At 41.7% G+C, this 16328-nt stretch overlaps 1 protein-coding gene across 5 annotated transcripts in view; it reads right to left on the bottom strand.

The window, feature by feature from the left end:
• The window catches only part of CRACD (capping protein inhibiting regulator of actin dynamics), a 139484-nt gene that overhangs the window by 3123 nt on the left and 120033 nt on the right, over positions 1–16328 (bottom strand). For 4 of the 5 annotated variants that reach the window (XM_074822605.1, XM_074822607.1, XM_074822606.1 and 1 more), the window contains 6 exons: positions 15529–15693; positions 11932–12000; positions 10473–10655; positions 5464–8809; positions 3786–3976; positions 2632–2797 (listed from right to left, as the gene is read on the bottom strand). In XM_074822605.1, the coding sequence (XP_074678706.1) occupies positions 2632–2797; positions 3786–3976; positions 5464–8809; positions 10473–10655; positions 11932–12000; positions 15529–15693 (4120 nt within the window). The remainder of the gene's footprint in view (positions 1–2631; positions 2798–3785; positions 3977–5463; positions 8810–10472; positions 10656–11931; positions 12001–15528; positions 15694–16328) is intronic. The other variant, XM_074822609.1, reaches the window with a different exon arrangement.

The raw sequence follows: 16328 nt of genomic DNA, 5'->3' as shown, positions 1-16328 counted from the left end.
TGTGATATCCAGAGAAAACATTTCCAATTTGCTAGTCCTCTTCTTTACATAAACCATTTTAATTACATCTGCAATGTAGCAAACAATGGGAAATAAAGCTGGATATTTTTTTTCTCTTTAGCAGCTGCATTACCAAACACATGTAACCCAACTGTATTCAGTGCGATTTAGATTCCCTCTTCACATTAGGGTTCTTAAATAAGCACAGAGAAGAAAGCGCTCCTATAGTTTCCTGCCTCAGTTAATGACACCCCTGAGACTATCCCAAAGAAGAAAACCAGCTTTCTCCAATAGCTGTTTGTCACATTTTTTTGAAAACAGTATAAAGACAAACAGCTGTTTCAGCAACCATGTGTTGAATAAGCAACTGATTTCTATAACAAGCAACTCTATAGAGCAGAACTGTGGAAGTATGTTGTAGAAGTCAGGTGGGAAGATTGTTTAATTCTGAGACACTGAATGCCTTTGAAGGCAACCTGGATAGAAATGAGTCCTATCTGAAACCTATGGAGTAATTCTAAAATCTTAGTTACAAAATAACTCCTCACTAATCCCCCCCTTACAGGTTTTCTTTTTTATGAGCCAAAAACCTTTTTTTTTTGTTAAATGTTCAGATTCAGGCCAAATTACTTTTAGTTGCATTTCATTTTCAGGTTTTGAATGTTTTAAAAAGCTTTAAAATTGCATGGATGGCAAAAATTGTTTATTTTTCTTTTTAGTACATCTTTAATCATATATTTTTAGCTACAAGTAAATGAATAGTAGCAGCAGCTATTGCTGTAGACAGACACTTTAAAAAGCTAATTATTTTAAATGTTACGATAATTTATGCTATTTTAAAGGTTATACCCTCTTATCAGTTCCTGTTGTACAAGACCCAAGTGCAAGTCTGAAATATACCAACTTCTTCAAGTTTGGGTGTTTTTTAAATGTTCTAGCCTGGTCTTCTGTCTTAAATGCTTCCCTAATTGTGGGAAACCCAAATCGGTGTCATCATCTGTAATAAACAAATACTTGTATATAGTATATTTGTGTCGTCGGTCATGGTTGCCTGCCTCCAAAGGTAGCCAGTAATCACACAGAACTCCAGTCACTATTTCCTTTAGGGCCAACACAGTTCTATGCTTTCACTTTAGGTGATTCAAGATGGGTAATATTCATCCTGAATTTCCTCCTGAAACTCTCATTCCAGTTCAGACAGACCTACCAAGGATAATTGGGTTTTGGCCCTTCTTTGATCTAATTTGGTGTCATCTATTGTGCTAGAGGTTTGATTTCTGCTAGAATTGACCACGTACAGCATAACATCACACTACTGAATCTTTCTGGGGGGGCTGCAATAGAGCCCTGTTACAAGTTGACAGGAATGCTGTAAAGCTCCTCCAGCTGCCTACCTCCAAAGCCGGTTTGGACACTGAAGCAGGCTAACTAGGAGCAGGCAAGTTTTGGGCAATCTACGGGAGGTCTTAGAATGGTTTGGGTCTTTAAAGATCATCTAGTCCAACCCAAGATGTCGCAAGTAAAACAAGTTCTCAGGGATATCAGCACTGGCATACAGCTGCAGTGTGGACATACAGCTGCTAAACCAACTGAATGTAGGCATGCGTAGGGGTTGTGCAGCTTGGAACAGTCTGTAATGTAGGAGTAGCACTGTTCTAGCCTTTACTATTACAGATCAGACAAATGAAGCACCTCGCTTTCAACAGGTGCATTCCACAGTTCTTGGCTTGGAGTGGTACTGAATAGATTCAGCTGATATGTGGATTTACTTTCAAAGAAGCCCACACTTTTTTGCAGCTTGTAAAAAGATTTCTTCAACAGTTACCTGTACTCTTCTCCAAAACCTTTTGCTGAGGACTAACGTTGGCTAGAGAAATATTAGGCAAGTCTCTATTTCAACAATCACCTTATACTACCTCAAATATGCCCTTTGGGGAAGTATTTATTTTATTGTGCCTGCCTTTTGAATATATAATTTTTCCAGCTTAACTGCAGCAACAAAGTAGTAGGTTCTGGTTCCAACCTTCCATGCCAAATACTTGACTGGGAGAGACAAGTCCTGAATTCAAAGTGACAGGCTACCTTCAACTGAATTGGTTAGTTTTTGCATTTTTTGAATGAAACAAGAACACTCATTCCAAATATGCTGGAGTATTTCTCCCTGGCAAACTGGGAGGTGTGGGAACACATTAAGCTTCATTTCCTACACAAATACACTTTGTAGAAGTTAAGTATCATTCCCCCTCTGTGCTAACCCCCAACCTAAAGGCAAAACAGTACTGCAATTGCAATTTACAGTAAATCAAATCCCCCTAATGTGCATTAGTTATGTTCCAAAAATACTGTTGGATATGGCTTCGGGAGACAGCCTAATTTTTTTATCTTGAACTGTGGCATTTCTAAGCAAAGGCAGTAGTGCAACTTCAAAAAACTGTTAAAATTATGTACACCCAGCGTAATGGCCAGCACATGAGACTGGGACAAGTTGCATTGCTCCTTGCTGAAAGCAAATACATTTGTGATTCTAAGGGTAGTATAGGAGAAAAAAAAAATCATTCACTTTCTCAAAAACATGCAATACCATTTCTGAAGTGCATTATTCCTAGAGTGAATCTCAATCTCTCACTGTACCTGTCACAGAAGTTGGAAGGGTGTTGGACTTTTTTAGCTGCTCCCTTCTTTCCAGTCTTGACACAGCAGTCTCAATTTTCTTTTCCCCTTCTTGAGTTGTAGATTTCTGCAGTGTGCTTGTTTTGCTGCTGCTGCTTTTATTATCTGACTGATTACTTAGAGCAGCCTAGAACAGAGAAGGAAAATTGCTAAATGAGAAACAGTGTCATGTAATGGCTACAAGTAAGAGATGTCACGCTTGATCATTCATCACCTGTCCTTCACCTTCCTTTTCAGCAAAGGATCAAAACATACTTCTAAAACTAACAGTTATTAAAGACTAAAAAAACCCACAAAGCTGAATTTGTCATATGTTATTTCAGCCAAAATACTGAACAGTTTAAGCCAGCCCTACCTGTCAAATACAGCACTGAAACACAGCTTGCATCTGTGGGCAACTTCACACCCACTGCTGTTTTCTTCCACGTTATCTAACGTCTGTAATTATGCATGTGTACATCAGATATTTGGATCTCATAACAAACATCAAAATACACTTAGTTATCCACATAATCTCCCTTTTTACCATCTGTGGTATCTATATACAGCATCACTGTGTATCATCACATCTGTACTGTAAGTAGAAGTGGTTTTCATACTAATAGAAAACCATGGATAGTAAATAGCTATTTAGAGAACAGGAAAGAAGTGATACTTGAATTCAGTGCCTTCTTTAGACATTTGGATGTTTCACATAATGGTTCATTTCTTTCCTTCATCTGCATTTTATCTAAATAATACATGTTAAAATAAAAATAAATTCAAACTTACTAATATTCACCTATAGATGAGTATTCCAGCTGTTATTTCCCAAGCATTAAGGCTTAACATATTATTTACTCAAGCTTTGAAAGAACCATGTTGCATACAATTGGTTGTGCTTATGATTGCCATTAACTACCACCTGATATTAAGGCATCGGAGTTTACACTAAACTATTGCACAGTATTTTCTCCTGGAGCTCAGTTTTGCAAAGGGAACTCCAAACTTTCAGACTACTTTTTACTCACTATCATTTTAGGTTTTATGAAATCTTACAAACCAAACTTTAAAAAAAAAATTGCTTTCACGTAATAAAACTAGCTAACAGTTATAATTAAGGTATCAGTATTTACATTTTCTTTAGCCAGCTTCTCTGCTTGCTTCGCCTCTCTGGCTTGTCTCCTCTCTTCCCTTGTAGCTTGCTGCTCACGAAATCCCTTTTGCTTTTGCAGCGCTAATGTAATCCAAAGTGGTTGTGAAGTTTCAACTTTTTCCATCAATTTAGAGCCATCTAAAGAGTGCCTGCTCTGGAGGACGGGCTTTTCTGAAAGAAAACATGACAAGAATTGGTTGAGTAATGCACACCTCTTGTCTCACGCAAAACCTGTACAACTTCTCTGCCTTGTAACAAGACTAGAGCTAAACCCATTGCATGACATGCCATTCACAGACCTTCATGGACTGTATGTCAAATGCTGAAACAGTTTTTATGCCTTAAGAATAAGACCTAATTCAACACACTCATACACCTGTTCAAATTTATCCCTTTTTTGGTGAAAAAGCCTACCCCAGACACGCTTATAGCCTTATTTACTACAAATATTTGCACTGTGTGAGACATTTAAGTGAGCGATACATATGCATTGATAGTTTATAACCCTGATGAAAGGGATCCAGCCACTACGTACTGCAGTTCCCTGGTTTTCCAGCTATAATTAAGGGAAGAAGAGTGTCTGAACTTTGGCAAGAAGAAGGGGGCTGAAATGATGTACTCCTGTAAGTGCAGCCCCTCTTAAAAAAAAAAAAAGTGTTTCCTTTTAAATCATCACTTGAGCGTTTGAATTTCTGTACACCGCATGAAATAGGGGGTAGCACCCAGTATAGAGATGTAAGTGGCAGGGAGCAACACTGGGGTGCAAAGGTGCTGCTGCAGAGCTCAGTGAGCACAGAAACCCTCAGCTGGCCTGGGCCCTGCTCTCCCACGCCAGCAGCTGTGCCTTCAATGAGTTTCCATAAATCCTCATTTAAAAATGGAAGTGAAAGGAAAAGTGTAAAAAATTGTAAAAATAAGCAGCGGTTCCACTGAGATACGGTTTTAGAAATGTCTTGATGCTTGCAAAATTCAAGAATGGAAAAAACTGGGATTTCCCAATTAAATGCTGAATTCCTGCCTTGCTCCTCTGAGTGTCCTTACGCTGAAAGGGTAATTTTTACTCTTGTACAGAAAACTACTTCAGGACACAGGGGCTTTCAACCTTCCTCTGAAGAAAGCTATGGCTACTGTAATTGTCTCTGTTACTGAAGAATGCCTCTGAAATGCTGACTCCTGTCTCCAACTACATTGGGTTAGACAGATAGAGAATTTGCCCAGTAGGCACTATAAGGGGACCTAGATCTTAATACTTCTTAAGCTAGATAATATTTCCCTAAAAAATAGACACAATATAATGTAAATTATAAAAATTACTTCCTCTGCTCTGATAAGACCATTACACATGGAACACAGAGTCCATCATCTGACTAACTAGGTAACACCTCTGTCAAGGAAAACACAGACACACTTCAGTTACCTCCTTGAAATGAACTTCCTTAAGCAGGTCGCATGGGTCACACTGAGTTTGTGTGTATCTGAATTAAACTGTGGGGATGGGAAATCCCATTTGTTCAGACAACCCAAAGCAGAGTAGTGGTACTCCACAAATAATGTCTCAAGTAAACATTTATCTTAAAACCAAATTTCTTCCTTTGCACCTCCAGTATCTCATTTTGAAAATGCAGACAATAACTAAATGACCTTTGAAAAATACATACCTTTCTTCAGTGGCTCAGGCTTTTTGTCGTTTTTTTCTCTCCATGGAATACTTATAGATGGGAAAAAGGACTTCTTTTCTCTGATTTCTTCCTCTTCGGTTTTGTACTCACTGGATGGTGCGGGGTGCACCACATTCGCTCTGTCCTCTTTTCTCCAGCCACCCTCTGATTCAGCTTTAACCAACCTTTGCGCCAGCATATCAGCTAGGTTTGATCTGTTAATTTTAGAGAGAGGAGACGATGGTGGCGTCTGGCTGGTGGGCTTTGGAGCTAAAGCAGGTTTCTGTGGGACCAATGACTTGCATGCTGGTTTCTCATGATGGGGTAAAGCACTGTGGCCAGTGGCTGGTAGAACCACTGGTGTGCTCGCTGGTTGTGAGATCTCCACCACAGTAATTGAAGAGTCTTTTGAGTCTTTTAAATTACCAGGGACATTCACTCTCCCCATACCAGGGGATGTACTCTCTTGTGGAGCAAAAACAGGAGATTCTTTCTCCCCTTCTGTCGTAACTAGTGGGTCAGGCACACCATCAAAACTATCTCCTGCACTGTATCTTTTCTTTTTCCTTTGCTCTGCCTGTTGATCGTAATGGAAACGTAAAGAGTAGTTTGTCCTTCGTAACTTTATCCCAAAAGGAGAAACATTTTCTTCTCCATTTGGTGCTGGTTTATCTGCTTTTTTTGTGCTGTTATTCTGCTGATTTTCCAGAGCACTGGGCAGTTCTGGCTGGGGTAATTCTTTACCCAGAGAATGAGGAAAACTTGGAACAAGGAAAGACGGAAGATCTTTTGCAAATTTACAGCCTTCTGTGTTGTCTGTTTTTTCATTATGGGTTTCCATTTTCTCCTTAGCCTTTTCAGCTAAATTATCCTTAGAAGTGGAAGCCACATCCTCCTTTGAATCAGCGGATGAGCTGGTGATTCTTCCCACAGCCGCTGTTTCATTGCCTTTCACCGCATTTATGTTCTCAGCATCTGAATTGGTTTTTGAAGCTTCTGAAAATTTCTGCCATGCTGGTGTTATTGAGAACTTTGCATTTGCAGAGAGGGTCTTCCTCAAGTTGCCATGAGGAGCACCCCGTCCTCGGGGTGTCCAGTCATCACTGTGTCTGCAGACACTTACTCGGTCTCTCTCGTTGTATTTACTGTTTTCTGCGTTCTTTAGGATTCTGGAGCGGATAGAGGCCCACTCAGCTAGTACAGCCTGGTTGTTCAATGTCTCTTGTGCATATTTCATTTTACTGCTGCTGGATTTGGGATCCTGGGGTTTCTTCCGAGCCTTCTCTGGTGAAGGAATATCCACATTTTTTCTCTCTTCTGTTAAGCCAAGTAATGATTTACAAGCTGTGTCCTTTATCTGGTTCAAGTTAACTGCTGTGCCACACAGCTGTGCTCCAGTAACCAAAATAGCTGTATGGGGTACACACACAGATGACGGGAGTGTATGAGAGCCCTTGGTGGCAGTATGCATCCTGCTGTCTTTGACAGATGGAGAAGAGATTCCTGCTCCTTTGACAGGCATGACTGGACTCAGATTTACTTTCTGAAATATGATCTGTTTATCTCCAGAAGACACTTGAAACGTGAAGGGTCTGGATGCAGTTTGTCTTTCATCTACCTCTTGCCACCGAAGTTCTTCCCCTATTCGTTTTTGTTCCTGAGCCTCAACTTCTCTCTTCAGTTTCTGGGCTAGGACTTCTGCTGTTTTATTCCCTTTTTCTGGATGTTTGACTTTCTGAGATCTTGATCCTTCTTGGAGCTTCTCCTCTACTGGATGGCTATCAGACCCTCCAGAACACAACCGATCCTTGTCCTGTTGCTGTTCCAAGGATTTTTCTTGGTTTTGCTGAAGATGTTGTCCTTTTATGTCTACCTTGTGCTCTTCTAACTTGTTCCATTCTTGTTCATTTTGTTCCTTTGGCTGCTTCAGTTCATCTTGTTGCACACTCTCTGCACTTTCCATGTGCATTTGTTTTGTGAGCTTGTGTTTTCTGTGCTCTTCCCATTTCTTTTTCTTATCTATTACTTGCTGGGGTTGTTCCTTCTCTATCTTTTCTCCTTTCTCCTTCAAATGCTGCCTTTGTTCCTCCTGTTTCTTCTGTTGTTTGAGGCTCTCAGCTTCCTTCTCCTGTTTCAGTTTAATTTCAGCTTCTTGAAGCTCTTTCTCTTCTAGTTCTCGTCTCTGTTTTTCTTCCTTATTTTGTTCCTTGAGTTCTTTTTGTTCCTCCAGCCAATTTCTTTCTTCTTCCTCTTGACAACGTTTTTCAATCTCATGTTGCCTTAATTCTTCCAGCTCTAGCCTCTTCTGCTCTTCCAGCTCTTGTCTCTGTTTCTCCTCCAGCTCCTTGCACCTCTGCTCTTCCCATTCCTGATGCTTCTGCTCCTCCAACTCCTGACGTCTCTGCTCTTCCTGTTCCCAGCGCTTCTGCTCCTCAAGCTCTTGTCTCTGTTGCTCCTCCCCTTCCCGGCACTTCTGCTCCTCCAACTCTCGTCTCTGTTGTTCCTCCTGTTCCTGGCGCTTCTGCTCCTCCAACTCTCGTCTCTGTTGTTCCTCCTGTTCCTGGCGCTTCTGCTCCTCCAGCTCTCGTCTCTGTTGTTCCTCCTGTTCCTGGCGCTTCTGCTCCTCCAGCTCTTGTCTCTCTTGCTCCTCCTGTTCCTGGCGCTTCTGCTCCTCCAGCTCTTGTCTCTGCTGCTCCTCCTGTTCCTGGCGCTGCTGCTCCTCCAACTCTCGTCTCTGTTGTTCCTCCTGTTCCTCGTGCTTCTGCTCCTCCAGCTCTTGTCTCTCTTTCTCCTCCTGTTCCTGGCATTTCTGCTCCTCCAGCTCTCGTCTCTCTTGTTCCTCTTGTTCTTGGCTCTTCTGCTCCTCTAGCTCTTGTCCCTGTTGCTCCTCCAACTCCTTCTGCCTCTGCTTCTCTAGTTCCTGGCACCTCTGCTCCTCCAGCTCTTGCCTCTTTTCAGCCTCCAGCAGTCTTCTCTCCTCTTTATGGCATGCTTGCTCTTCTATTTTCAAAGATGTCTTTTCTTCAAGAAGATACTGCCTCCTCTCTTCTTCACAATGCTTTCTCTCCTGTTCTTTCTGCATCTGCTTAAGTTCTTGGCACCTTTGTTCTTCCATTTCTCTTTGTTCTTCCATTTCTACAATCTGCCTTATCCTTTCAGCCTCTAAGATCCCCCAGTGATCTTCAATTCTTTTTTCCTCTGCCAGCTGAAGCTGCTTCTGCTCATCTGTGTTCTGGATTAGTTTGTCTGCTATGATGTGTCCATTATAATCTGGGTATCTGTCTCCATACAGCTGAGTTTCTAGGTCCTCTGGCTCAAATTCTGTTATTGTTAAACTTTGTGATCCCTAAAACCGGGAGACAAGTTTGGAGTTACTGAATATTGCCTATTGGCTTGTTATTCTTTACAGTGAATAAACAATCAGTTGCAAATGCAAAACAACCTTTTTTTTTTTTTTTTTTAAACAATGATTGAGATCTAGAACCAACACACCCACCCTAATTATGGATCACATCATCACAGATCCCATGTCTCTCACTTATTCAGATGATAGCCTTTAAAAGAAAGAAAACATCCCAACAGTGATAACAGTATAACGCTAAATATTGAATCGCCATTCGGTGTACATGAGCAAATCCAGTTTGAGACCTGCCATTTTGAATTTACAGAAGCCCATGGAAGAGAGCACAAGTTTCATATGCCTGTTCTACTGCTTAGAACGCCATCCTTTAAGCCTGAAATAATTAGCCCCTGCTTAAGGGCACTCTTTTGCCAGTTATTTCATGGCAAATCTAGCTGTTACTTGCGGAGACAGAAGCTGTTGCCTGCAGAAAAGAGCTCTGCAATGCTGGCCAGGAAAGAGCACGGCTCAGGAAAACACAATTTGTTTACTTTTCACAAATCCTCAGCCAGGATATCTTCCTCATTAGCTGTGCTGAGACTCCAGATCTATTGCAGGAACTGTGGGAACATCCATCGACAGAGAACCTAGAGCTCCCCAGCAATACTGTTACTGTGCTGTACTGAGGCATGGGCTAGCTTGCCCCACGGCCCTGGCATGTGGGTGCAATACCTGCAATAAACTGAATGCAGATCTTCACAGCTTACTCCTTGTCTCTGTAGCAATTGGTCTGAAGATAAGCTGCACCTGAAGAGTGCTTCCCAGCACTTTTTTTGAGGAAAACAGCTCAGCTAATGTACTGTCTAGCTATCATTTATTGAACCATCATTTGGCTTCAGTTAAACAGTCTGTATAAACAAGAGGTTTAAATGTAATTTCTTCATTGCAAGACTGATAAATGCAAATACAATGGTGCGGAAGAAAGGACAGTGGCCTCTCCTGAACCCTGTATTAATTGAATAGTCTTGTCCCATTTACAAGCACTAGTAAGGTATCAGGATAAAAAAACAAAACAGCCATGCAGTAAGTGTACAAATCTAGAATTTGATATTTCACTCTATAGCTGTAGCAAAAGCTGGGTTACTTAAGTCTTATTCTTTCTTATAAGACAACATTATCACTGTCAGAACCCAGGCCAGTTTTAGAGTATCTAATTTTTTTCCCAACCAAATTTTGCACTGTCTGGTTGCCTATACCACAGCAGCATTAACAGTGGCAGATATCCTTCATCCTTTATGACCTAAATTTTTTACTAGAAAAACTAGAATCAGAAAGCTCTCCCAGTGTAAAATCCTAGTGGAAGTACTTCAGGTCTAAGTCTCAACTGGCTATATTAAAACTTCTTTGCATCTTCTCTCCAGCTAGAGTTTCATCTTTAGGTCCCTATCTTCGTTTCAAAACAAAATAAAAGAAGCATGCACTTTGTTTTGCCTTGAAGACAGATGATTAGTTGAAGAAGCTTTCAACAGCTGTCTCTAACTGTTAATCACATATGAAGAGAGTTCTCTGTCTATAGCTAGCTACTCCTGGTGCACTCAGTTACGGTTATTTTCTACCCAGCTTCAAAAGCAACCCCCCTCCTCTTGCTGTTTGACTAGTGATTCAATACCTTTGTTAATCTCTTGTGCTTTCTTGACATCCTCTGCTTCTTTGGCTTCACTGACAGCTTGTGTTTAGCTGCACTGTTGTCTAGACGAGCAACAGCCTGGGGAACTGCATCCAAATTGATTGTTTCAATTGTGCCAGAACAGGAAAATTGTCTTTTTGGCCGAGATGATTTGACTGGAGCGACCTGTTTGTATCACAAATACAAGAAGCTCCGTTTAAATAAATAAATAATACACGCACGCGCGCGCACACACACACACACACAAAAAGCCTCTGCGGTTTCAAATTCAAAGGAGTTATTAGCAGAAATGCTTCAAACCCTGTTTTTCCATTATACAAATCACGAACTTTGGACATGAAAAGTTACAGTTGTAATACTTTTCTATTTCCACTACTACACATTTTTAAACTTTTCACTTAAAAATTACTTAGACCATTCTAAGAGTTTTTTCACAGTTTAGCTCCACTCTGAAGTTGTTGGGAATGGGAAGGGCAGAGGCAGGATTTTAAGCAACATCAAGTACTGGAACATTTTAAAGTTTGCTTACTGTGGAAAAATATCTACATCTTTAAATAATTTAGATTATAGACTTTAGGCAAGAGCAAATCAGATTGACTTATCTAAGCATTATAATAAAACAGCTACAGAGTTGTACTGTCTGCGTGGGAGATGACTATGGTATTGGATCTCAGACTGGCACAGTGCCTGTGAAAAACCTTCCCTCTACCGTCATGTGGAATTGTCCAAGCTAGCACCAAGAAGAGCAAAAAATAAAGTAAGACAATACTATCTTTGACTGGTGCTTTTCTCTCTTGCCCTTCAAATATTTGGGTTCAGAAAGTGCAAATACAAGCAAAGTGATTTAGTGAAACTTGAATAAATACAGTGGAACTGTATGTCTAGACATGTAAGAGTGAGCCTGTCATCAGTCTCTCCCGTAAGTCATGGAGCTATCATCCTGAGACTTGTACTTTGCACAATCCAAGTGGAAAAAGAAGACAGAAAAAAAGCGGGGAGAAAACATCTTCTGTAAGGAAAGAAAATCACATACCTTGTTTTCAAGACAGCTCTGTAATCTTCTGAGGTTAAACATATGCTAATCAAGGAACCAATTACTTAAAAGCTGATGGAACATTTTGCATACACTTATTGAATTACATGTAGGCATAACAAAGTAGTAGAAGTACTTAGGAAAATTATGGCTCTATGAGTAATACATCAAATGCAGGAATGCTGCAAGACTGGCAGAGACTGAGTTCTGCTGTTTCCTGCAATCAACTCTTAGAGATTTCTCAATCATCTTAGTTATTGCTTATTTACTAGCCCCCAAACTGCACAACATTCACAAAGTCTTGGATGATCAACGAAATATGTATTAAAGCAAAAAATTACTGTCAGGCCTCTGATAACTAAAATTAGAAAGTAACTCAGTGCAAACCAAGTGTAAAAATTTTTTTACCTTTTCTTCCACTTCATGTCCTGTTCCAGGCAAATTCATTGTTCTCAACAAATCTGGAGTGTCAGTGGACTAGAAAACAAGATTAACACAGCTAGATATTAAACAGGTCTAATAAATATGGTTCAAAGGACTTGTGAAATCATGCACGTTAGGGTAGGAGTTTTACCCTGTTTCCTGTCACTGCAGGATTGATGGATGAACAACTCTTGTTCCTAAATGCTATGAATTTATCTTTGATGCTTCTTGAATCACTGCTGTCTTACACAGAAGCACTTGCTGCTACAAGACACTACAAAAGGCAAAACACTCACACTTCCTTAGCAAGATAACCACATTCCAAATCAAAAGAAAGAGCACAGCTTTGTAGGATTTCAATCGGATCTTAATAACTATTTTCTCCTGACCTACACCTGAGAAAAATATATAGGAACCTGATTAGGCATTACCCCTGCTGCAAAAGGAGTTTCAACTCCAGATTCTTGATGACTCCCCTTCTCACAAAGCAAACAGGTGCCCCCAGAGCAACCAAAGCTTGTCAGTCACTAGGAATCCTTAGCTACCATCCCTCTCCAAGCCATCTCACAGGAGGGGATTTTTAAGGCGCAGGGGTTGAAGCAGCATTCATCTGTGGTGGGTTGACCCTGGCTGGACACCAGGCGCCCACCAAAGCCGCTCTATCCCTCCTCTCCTCAACTGGATAGAGGAAAGAAAATATACCAAAAGGCTCGTGGGTGGACACAAGGACAGGGAGAGATCACTCATCAATTACCATCACAGGCAAAACAGACTCAACATGGGAAAAGTACCTTAATTTATTGCCAACCAAATCAGAGTAGGGTAATGAGAAATGAAACAAATCTTAAAATTCCTTCCCCCCATCCCTCTCTTCTTCCCCGGCTTAACTCTACTTCCTATTTTCTCTACCTCCTCCCACCAGCAGTGCTGGGGGATGTGGAATGGGGGTTGTGGTCAGTTCATCACACGTTTTCTCTGCCACTCCTTCTTCCTCAGGGGGAGGACTCCTCACACTCTTCCCCTGCTCCAGTGTGGGGTCCCTCTCATGGGAGACAGTTCTCCACAAACTTCTCCAATGTGAGTCCTTCCCACGAGCTACAGTTCTTCACAAACTGCTACGGTGTGGGTCCCTCCCACAGGGTGCAGTCCTTCAGGAACAGACTGTTCCAGCGTGGGTCCCCCACCGGCTGCAGGTGGGCATCTGCTTCACTGTTAACCCCCATGGGCTGCAGAGGCACAGCCTGGCTCACCATGGGCTGCACCACAGGCTGCAGGGTGACTGCATCAGCACCCTTATATGCCTTCTTTGGGCATCTACCTGCTCCGGTGCCTAGAGCACCTCCTCCCCCTCCTTCTCCACTGACTTTGGTGTCTTACAGTTGTTTCACATATTCTCACTCCTCTCTCCAGATGCAATTACACAGGTTTTCTTCCTGCTTCTTAAATGTTATCACAGAGGCACTGTCACTGATGAGCTCGGCCTTGGCCAGTGGCAAGTACATCTTGGAGCCGGCTGGCATTGGCTCTATTGGACACAGGGGAAGCTTCTAGCACTTCTCACAGAAGCCCCCCCCTGTAGCCCCCTCGTGCTACAAAAACCTTGCCACGCAAACCCAATACATCATCACACCCAAAAACATTGTTTTTAATCATTATATCACAGTATTAGTTCATAGCCTAATAAATGTAGGGATCCCATTACACCAGATGCACATGATTGTTAGTATAAAGCCTAAAAAATCAGCTTTACAAACACAGGTTAAATGAAACCCACAATTCTTGCCATCGATCCAAGTTAGTCAGGAAAATCAGAAGTCACAAAGCAACACAGGAAACCTGTTTGAAGTAGAGCAGCACTATGTGGTCCTGGCCACCAACTCCTGATAGAAGCCACCCTGTCCCCCCAGGACCTATGCAGATAAACATGCAAAAGAGTTACAAAGCCAACAGCAGAGATGGGAGCAGAAACTAGGCAAGCTGCCATACACCAGAAATCTCTGATAAATGAGGTAATGAGTAGTGTGCAGAAAAAGAAAAGGAAAGTACCAAGTGCTTTGGCTGACCCTATGCGTGTAGCATAGGTTTGTTTGTGTCTGCAGTCTCCTCTTAGCAATGTTTTCTCCTTCAGTATTTGGAAAAAGAATTATGCAAATGGGCATTCATTTTCTTTTCAAAACATAATATTTAAAAGAGGAGGTGGTACAGACTGAACTTCTCCCACCTTATTACACAAAGACACTCTAGTGGTTTTTTAATGCTTGAATTATTTTCTCCTTTGAGCTGGAGGTCACTACGTGACATTCAGGTCTCCTGCAGGACCCAGCAAGAAGGCTGACTGCGAAGAATCTATGTTGGTCTCAAACACAAAGTCTCGCCTAGTACCAAGGTACATAGCCAAAACTTGTCCACAGTCCCACTGCACTCTCTGTGCTCATGATTCACCTTAACTGAATGCTTCAGAAGGGAGTATTTGTGAAGCAGAAAAAATATATCTTACTCTGGCTTCATTTTTATCCTTCCAGTCTGCAGAGGGAGAGGCGTGAGTATGCAGGTCCTACCCAAATGCCTGGCTCCCTGAGAGATCCAACCACAGCCGTGAAGGAAGCGGTCACAGAGGAGCTATGTTGCCCCTTGAAGACTGATGAAGAATTTGGGCCACCTCAGCTATAAATCTCCCTTCTGTGTGTTTGGCTGAACACAGGCATGAGCTGCAGAGGACACTTACTGCCTTTGCCTTTCACACAGCCACCACTAGCACTCGTGAACACAAGTGGAGGCTCATGCCCCAGTGTTCCTCCAGGACCTTAAGGGCTGCATGTGCATGGTGGGTTGCTGCATGCATTCTCCAAGGGTTCCCAGGCACGCAGTCAACCTCCTCCGAGCAGAGAAAGATGTCCCTCTGTGTCCTGTGCACCCTTTAGCCATTGCAGCAACACATGGAACCAGCCTCACATTTGAGTATTTCCCAAGAGCTTTCGTCACTGTGTTTCTTTGTCTGAACAAGACCCTTCTGGACACCTGAATGCCCACAGTTCCTGGTATCAAAATCTTCATGAATAATTTGAATAATTATTTGAATTATACTGGACATTTGGATTTAGGGAGCATTCTGAAAATGTTTCTCCCTCTTCTTTGTCTTTGGTTCCTGTTCATAAGAAATAGGGATATTTACCCCGAGACCCAGGACTTTATAGATTTAGGCTCCAGAATCCTCTCATTTTGCAATGATTCTCCTTTTGTCATTTGATGCTGTGCACAACTTTCTATGCTAGGAAGTCCATATTTCAAGACATTTTCTGTCTCAGAAAAATTTACTGTCTTCTAGATACACTGCAAGTGATGTCTGCATTGCTGGAAGCCCAGAGCAAACGTTCAAACCAGTAATTCTGTGGGACCCAGCTCAGGATGCCAAGAGCACACATCTCTCACCAGTCCAAGAAGCACGAGCTGAGAGATCCCACCCACATAAAACAGCCTGCTGAGCTCAGCTACACCTCAGTGGAAACAACTGCTATGCCCTAGTGAACTTTACTGTTTTAGTACTTCTATAAAGCCATGAATACGTCAATTTAAAGTGCTTACTTTATTACCACTGTCTGAGATCACTGTGTCTTGCTGAGTCTCAGTTTCCATGGGGCTACTGAGCAATACATCCTCTTCTATACTAGCGTTTGCCTCCCCCATTGTCCTCACAGAAATTGTCATTTGTGGAGGCTGCCCAAATTTTATATTCTTGGCCAACTGTTGCTGAAAAACAAGAAAAGAAAAAACAAAAAAAAAAGGTATTTATATTATGAGCAAAACAAGCCAAGTCTAGCACATGCCCCTTCTCCAACTGAAAGCTGCACAGAAACAGTCAGGGCAACTTCTGACTCTGGACAAAAAAAATCAACTTGAGGCTTACATTGCTGCAACATGGTGGGCATTCCCTCTTCTTTCTCCCCACAAAGTGACCAAGGTCCAGAATTTACTGAATGATTTCTGATTTTGGATGATCAACTTGAGTTCTTGTCAGTGTTGCCAACTTTTGCAAACTTACTGTGAATTTTGAAACATTCCTTCTCTTTTTTTTCAATCTATGTCCTAGGTTAAGACTCTGTTTATAAAAGCTAATTATGAAGCCTTACTGTTGCAAAGAAGTAAGATTATGAGCCAAGCATACACTGAGAAACTGAAACTGCTCCAAAAGGCAACCTGTTTCTTCTCCAGCCCCCACACCCTGTTTCTCATGCATCTGTAGTTCTTGAAGATATCCTTACTGTAATATTTAGTCCTAAGTTTTAAATGTTAAGGGTTTGGCATAACTCTGACTTAGAGGAGGCAAATTCTCAAAGGAGGGGAAATGCAGCTTCTTTTAGATGGTTGATCTCATAGGAACAATA

The sequence above is a fragment of the Strix aluco genome, chromosome 4, assembly GCF_031877795.1.
Source record: "Strix aluco isolate bStrAlu1 chromosome 4, bStrAlu1.hap1, whole genome shotgun sequence".
Classification (NCBI taxonomy): domain Eukaryota; kingdom Metazoa; phylum Chordata; class Aves; order Strigiformes; family Strigidae; genus Strix; species Strix aluco.
Note: the sequence above shows the minus strand (reverse complement) of the source record. Positions and strands in the feature narration are given on the sequence as shown.